Raw genomic sequence first — 7,211 nt, forward strand, 5'->3', positions numbered from 1 at the left:
CTGAGCGCTGAATTATGCGTACTCTTTATATATTTCCTGAAAGGGAAATTGCATTGGATTAGAGTACCATATTATCTAAAGCAAAATTCATATTATTGTTATCATCAAAACTAAGATAATTGATAAGAACAAATCTTGTTCTAACAGTGTTGAGGAGTTAGAGTTCCAATCTCCTCTCATAGAGGAGTCTATCTCAGTTGTTACAAACAATTTCATTTCATAGATCATTCATGTATCATGCACAAAAATTTCATATACCATGCATATTCATGTGTATCTTCTCGAGTCTTGTTGTTTTTAAAGTCTTACCTTGTGGTGTAAACTTACTTGGCATTTGTCAACCTTTCTCCTCATTCATGTTTTATCTTGAATGTCTCTGAAAATTTCTTCTCAAAGTCTAATCGTGTTTTATCTTGATCATCTTTGATGTTGTCTTCATTCATGTTTTATCTTGAATGTCTCTGATATTTTCTTTTCAAAGTTCAATCATGTTTTAACTCGACGCCCTAAGTTCAATCACTTAATTTTGCGGATTTGGATTCTCATCCTATCGACGTCCTAAGTCCATTGAAATTAGAAATTAGGCCTCTAACTTGTGATTCAAAGAAAATATCAAAAGAATGGAGTAGAAGAAGAGTTAGAACCAAAAACAAGTCAAAAACCACAAAAACAAGCATTATGCCTCACTGATAATCGATTTACCTCTGTAGGAAATCGATTTCCTTAGTGCAGAGTTCAAAATTGGCATAAAAACAAGGTGGAAATCGATTTCCTACAGAGGGAAATCGATTTCCTGCACACAGCTATCAAAAAATCAGCATTAGGAAACATAAAACTTGACTTAAGCAAACATACAAACACCTTATGATCACATATCAATTGGAGTACGAATTTTCCATCAATTCACCATCAAATAGGACCAATATAGCATCAAAGATGCATCACACACAAACACAAGAATCACATTATGATAAATGAAAAAGGATGAAGAAAATTACCAAATCTTAAACAAAACTTAGATCCACTTCAATGATCAACAACACAAATCTTGATCTCTCAACAATTGAAGAAAAAAGAGTGAAATGAATGGTGGTTTAGCTCAAAGTTTGTGAGGTTCAAGATGTGACTCACAAACTTTATGAAAGAAAAAGAGCTTTGGTGAATTTGGTAGGGATGAGGAGAGAAATTGCAAGGGGTTTGTTGGCTTTCTAAGCTTGTGAAATGAGAGAGTAGAGACCTCTATTTATAGGATGGGAGCAAGAGTAGTGGCAATTTGGTCTTTTTGCTTTTGGTTAATTAGCTTGTGTTTAATTGGTGTTTAAATGGTAAAATGGTATTTAAATGGTAAAATGGAGCTTAAATGGGTTTAATGAAGGGAATTAATTTTGGTGAGGTGGAAAATTGGTAAAATGACAAAAATAATCAAAGAAAATAGGTGCCAAAATGATGTCATACTTCCCTCCTTATTTTTCAAATTTCGTCCAGAAAAATCGATTTCCTATATGGGTAAATCGATTTCCATAGTGAAATTTTCAAAAATTGCTTTCTTGCACTATTTTGATTTTTGCTTGATCTTTTACCTGTAAAATATAAACAAAAGAGAAAAAATACATATTTTTTTTGAATTTTGGTTAACATAAAACAAATAAAAAGCTAAAAATGCTTGATGGTTCCCCTCAAAGACAAAATGATACCTCAAGATTGTGATCTTAATTGATGATTGAAATGCAAATGATGTATGATCTTAGGGTCAAAAATTGAGGTATGATAATAAATAAGAAGAATTATCACATCAAAACTCAAACAAATGTTCATTTTAATTTTTGTAAAACTACATAGTTTATGGAACAGAGCTAACATTAGAGGTTTCAAAAGAATTTGAGCATTGGTAAAGTACAATAGGAGCTTCTACCTGCATTTTCATTTGATTAAACCTAAGTGCTAATATAGGTTTTGATAACATCACATAGGTGCTTAAATTCTGTATTTCATTTTTATGATCTTTATTCACATGGCTACTTCCTCCTCCATAGTCTTGTAAAGATTGTTGCTCTTTGTCATCATCAACATTTGCTAAAGGAAATTCTCTTGAAACCTTCAAAGGCTTCACTGGTTGCACCCTATTTTAATTTGTCAAATAACACATTATAAGAATATTTTTTCATGCAAAAAAATCATAGTATTCAAATAGTTTTAAATTGCAGCTGTAATGTATTTGCATCGCGATCCCTCTAACAAAATATAAGTAAAAAGATACATGTATCAGATAGATACATGTATTTTTCTTTTATATTTTGTTAGGAAAGTAGTATGTTGCAACACATATCTCAATTCAAATAGTTTTCCATGCAAGAAAATCATAGTATTCAAATAATTTTAAATTGCGGCCGCAACGCGATCCCTCTTTAACAAAATATAGTAAAAAGATACATGTATTAGATAGATACTTCCTCCGCCATTATTTTAAGTAAATATTCTCTTTTTAGATTCATTGAATAATGAATGTATTTGATCTTTATAAAAGACCAGATACATTTATTATTCAATGTATCTAAAAAGATAATATTTGTTATAATAATAGCGAGAGGCATGTATTTATTTTTTATATTTTTTAAGGAAAATAGTATGTTGCAATGCAACCCATATTGTGATTCCTAACTTGTATTCTTTTTTTTTGCAATATCTACGATAACGTGTAACTATGACCGCAACGCAACCTAAAAGTACTCACTTTAATATAATTATTAGAGAATTTTAAATAGTGGGACTAAACCTGCATTCAATCTGGCAAGAGTACTTAAGGAGGTTAGGATTAAACACTGTACCACCACTGCAATTAATTTTGAAACAAATTGGTTATTACTTTGTTGTTGAAAATTGAAGATACTTATAGTAAAATATGGAGATGATGAGTGAATGAAATGATTTACCTAAAACTTGGAAGTGACATTCCAATTTTTGGCCCCATCCAATGGTCGAACTTCAAAGCAGGCACTGCTGTCAACATGCTTGTAATCAGTAAAACCTTAGGTTAATTATAATTACAAGAGAAACAAAATGAACAAAACGCGGTGAAATCATAAGAAGCATAAGATGCAAAGTCATAAGCAGTATCAAATTTCACTCACCAGGACTAGTGAGACTTGTGTTACAAGTATCCTCTGCATCAAGAGATTTGATTTTGGTTACTTGAACATTCTGTTGATCGTTAGAATTTCGGAACGAGGAACCAATTTGAATTGTATTTAAAAATCCACTCCTGCTCTCGGATTGTTTTGAGACTGCGGTAATTGTCTGCTGGAACAAAAAATATATTATTGTCTGATACATTAATATATAGTATGAATGAATTTAGTATAGATTTAAGAGAATTTCCTAAGGTAAAAAAATAAATACCTTAGAAAACGTAGCAACTTGACTTGGAAGACCCACTTCCTGTAGAAAAATTGATACTTTCAATACCAAACACATAATTTTAAAGAACTTACATTTTATTAGGAAACACTCAAGTTTCACATTGGTTAAAAATACAATCCACAGAGTGTATATATAGAGTGACACCACTTATTTTCTAAGTTGGTTTTGTAATGATGCGTTTTGGACAAACTCTAATTGATATTAAAGTCTATCGATTGGACATTGAGACAAAAGAGGGTTGGGCGTGATGGGATGTATTAGAAAGATGTCAAATTTATATAGAATAAATTAGACCAAACTCTAATATGATATCAAAGCCTACCAATGGTACCTTGGACAACCCGGCCACGGTTACTATCTATGCATCAAATCCATTAGTGTTGGGCGTTTGGTGCCCAATAGTGCCGAACGTGAGGTGTGTATTGGAAAAAACTTACGAGTCACATTGGTTAAAAATATAGTCCACAAAAGATTTATATACAGTGACAGACATTACCTTACGAATCGGATTTGTAAAAATGGGTTAGACCATTCTCTATTACATGTCAATTAAAGAATGTATTAAGTTTTTAAGTTTTCCATGACCCTAAGTAAATTAGTCACGATTTAAGAGTCGTAAAATAAATAGGGTCCTATTTTATCATAGATTAAGGGTGGTATATGTTTTATAAGACTCTATTTAAACACAAATTAGTCGTGTTAAATTTTGGACCTGTACAGCCTTGCATGTTTTTAAAGACGGCAATGCTAATTGTATGTGAAATTAACATCATTATAAAATGGATTATTTTAAAAAGCTTATAAAATTTAATATTCTCCCTACAAAATAATATAAAATTAAAATAATAATAATAATAATAATAATAATAATGCATGAAGGAATTTTGTTCTCACACCTTTCTTCCATGAGAACAGGCTTCTTTGTTGTTTACGTACACCTTGGTTGCCCAACTTTTCACAAAAAATAAACAGATATAAGTATATAGAACTAAATCTTTACAAAGCAAAAAGGGGAATAAAGTGTAAAGTAGTTTGTTATTGCAGCTTCCAATGGAAATATGTGATAAATAAACTTAAATTATTCTTCACAACTTGCCGTGCTAAATCTTAAGCAATGATTTGGATGGAAAGTACTATAAATAAATAATTCCAAAAATGGTAAAATGTTGGAAAGAAAAGTGATGAAGAAGAAGACAAAATAGCAACTTTAGTGAGTAGTATCTAAATAAAAGTTTATGGCCACTGTGATTTTTCAATGTATTTTTAACAATAAATAGTACACCCTTAAATATCAAGCTTTTACATGAAGAAAAAAAAAAAAGGCTTGATATCAATTTGACTTTAAAGATTATGAACTAATAATGAAACTAGATTTTTCACCCAAAAAAATGAATAAACATTAATCTATAAATCCAATCATTTTATTACTAGTATATTGAATTATAAATGTAATTAATTTATGAAAATTCCTGCTACTTAAGGCATGCATGAATCTATTTCAAACACATCATTTGATTGGATAGTAAGGGTGGTAGTTATACAACTATAGCAATGATAAAGCATTGGAACTTGAAAGTGATAAGATTTGTTATCCACTCACTATTGTAGTATTATTGGTAGAGCTTATCCAATTGATGAACACAATCAAATTTGATTGGACAACTAGTAGGCAACAACATTATCTCTCATGTATGAACTAAATTTATTAGGTAGAACTCCCCCTCTTGTTCTATTAATAAGAAAAAAATTTACTTTCAAAAATGTGTTATTTCAAACTGAACAAAATAGTTTCATATTATTTATAAACAGTGTAAAAGACATTTTTTTAAATAAAATAATAATAAATACTAGAAACCCGTGCATAATCGTGAGAGTTAGGGTGTGAATTTTGGTGTTGGTGTTCAACTTAATAATTTTAGCATTTCTCAATTACAATATCCATATACTTAAATCACGAGGGTTCTCACTCAAAATGTACAAATTTCCGAGCCACAGTAGAGTGGACTTTAGGTCGACCGAAATATTGGCGTTATATGTAGGAACTCAAAATTCGCATCATGACTCTTAGTTCTGATTGGAGGACAACTGTTCAGAATTGACTAAAAAAATCCCACACTATTTAAGAATCGATGTTAAAAATAGTTTATACACACTACTCATACACATCGATCTAACGAGACACGAGACAACTTTTTGTAGAATAAAATTGTAAAGATTCTTTCACTTACAATAGACAATAAATCGTAACCACAATAACAAAGGACATGAAGCTATCCAAAACAAGATAATACTACCTTCTTCTTCTTAATTCTTTAGAAAATATAATTGAAATTAGCTACTTAAATAAATTTCTTCAATAGATACATAAAATTAGTTACTTTAGTTTATAATCAATCCAAAAATACTAGTACTAACATATTTTGAGTTTTTTAATGTTATTTTCAATGATCATGCAGTTTAGCCCATTCTTCTCTATCATTCTAATTAAAATAATAAAAAAGAAAATGATCCCACAATAGTAAATAAATGAAAAAGTAAAACATACGCGCAAGATGTTGGGCGGTTCCAAACAAGTCCTGCAATCACAACAAGCTGCAACCCATCACAATAAATTTCTAATGTCAGCCATTTACACAAATTCATAAATAATATTTTTATAAAAATCTTCTAGAATATATTTATTTATTTATTTGAAAACTATTTCAGAAAATATGAGAGTAAAAAAATACATAACCTCATCAAATACACCAACAGGACTATCCTCATAACTAGCTAGAAAAAATCCACCAAGAGTGTATCTATAAACAATGGTTGCAAAATCAAACTTTTATTTTACAAAATAAAATAAAATTAGAAATAAACAAACAATAAATAATTTAAATTAAAGCTACATACCCAAAAGCTTCAACCAATTTGAATTCTTTTGGAATACATGCTCTTGCTTTCTCTGCTTTCACAAGATGGAGTTGATACAAAGCACTGATAATATACCCATAAACAAAACAAGTTACTCAAATATACACAAACTTGCTATAAAAAGATAGTTACACATTTCACACTTACCTTCCTCTAAATATCCATGGAGGCTTACCATAACCAGATGAAGATTTAGTCTCTAAAGATTCCATCAACTAAAAAAATGAAGGCTACTAAATTAGTGTGAATTTATATATCATAATGATGATGTAATAATCACATTATATGAAATGAAATGGAAAAGAGGAAGTTAATTGGAGGTTATGGATTACCTTAAGTTAAGAAATTTGTTGAAGTGATGGAAGTTTGGTGAGTGAAGGAGAAGAAAAGAAGAAGTGTGTGGAAGTGATATGAATGGATAAACTAAAACTTTTGGTCCACAGTGTCGTTTTGTATGGACATAAATAATAGTACACGATATTAATGAAAATGATAAATTACTTGTTTTCTAAATAAATGGGTCTTCGACATTCAATGTGTGAGAGGATAATAAATAGGACAAGATGGTATAAATACCATTTAAGTTATAATTTTTGGATTTTTTTTTAATAAGGTAATATATATAATAAACAGAAACGGTATAAAACAGGGAACCAATTATCCCAAAATTACTAGAACCTAAATAAATGTATACCTAATCTATTCTTTACAAAATCTTTTCGAATCTCCAACGGGATGGAATCTCAAATGATGGTAGAGCGATGTCGAACACTAAATTAGCCAAAAAATCGGCACGGGAATTACCTTCCCTATAGATGTGAGTGATAAACATATGCGAAAAATTAGTGTGAAGGACACAAAATTGCCAACGGATCCTA

The 7,211-nt window shown here is 30.1% G+C and overlaps 1 protein-coding gene across 4 annotated transcripts; it reads right to left on the reverse strand.

Annotated features, from left to right (window-relative positions):
* Positions 1 to 1,784: 1,784 nt before the first annotated feature.
* On the reverse strand, positions 1,785 to 6,790 carry LOC131653375 (protein NEOXANTHIN-DEFICIENT 1). Of its 4 annotated transcripts, none has more exons than XM_058923500.1 (11): positions 6,666 to 6,790; positions 6,481 to 6,548; positions 6,313 to 6,396; positions 6,152 to 6,215; positions 5,963 to 6,009; positions 4,314 to 4,368; positions 3,397 to 3,435; positions 3,129 to 3,297; positions 2,931 to 2,994; positions 2,774 to 2,830; positions 1,785 to 2,120 (listed from the first exon to the last, which is right to left on the reverse strand). In XM_058923500.1, the coding sequence occupies exons 2-11, from the start codon at positions 6,543 to 6,545 to the stop codon at positions 1,841 to 1,843; spliced, it is 924 nt and encodes a 307-aa protein (XP_058779483.1). In that variant the 5' UTR covers positions 6,546 to 6,548; positions 6,666 to 6,790; the 3' UTR covers positions 1,785 to 1,840. The 4 variants fall into 4 exon arrangements, with proteins under 4 accessions (XP_058779483.1, XP_058779481.1, XP_058779484.1 ...); XM_058923498.1 differs by having other exon boundaries at positions 2,931 to 2,997; XM_058923501.1 differs by having other exon boundaries at positions 3,129 to 3,294; positions 6,666 to 6,789.
* Between the last annotated feature and the right edge of the window lie 421 nt (positions 6,791 to 7,211).

The sequence above is a fragment of the Vicia villosa genome, linkage group LG2, assembly GCF_029867415.1.
Source record: "Vicia villosa cultivar HV-30 ecotype Madison, WI linkage group LG2, Vvil1.0, whole genome shotgun sequence".
Lineage (NCBI taxonomy): Eukaryota > Viridiplantae > Streptophyta > Magnoliopsida > Fabales > Fabaceae > Vicia > Vicia villosa.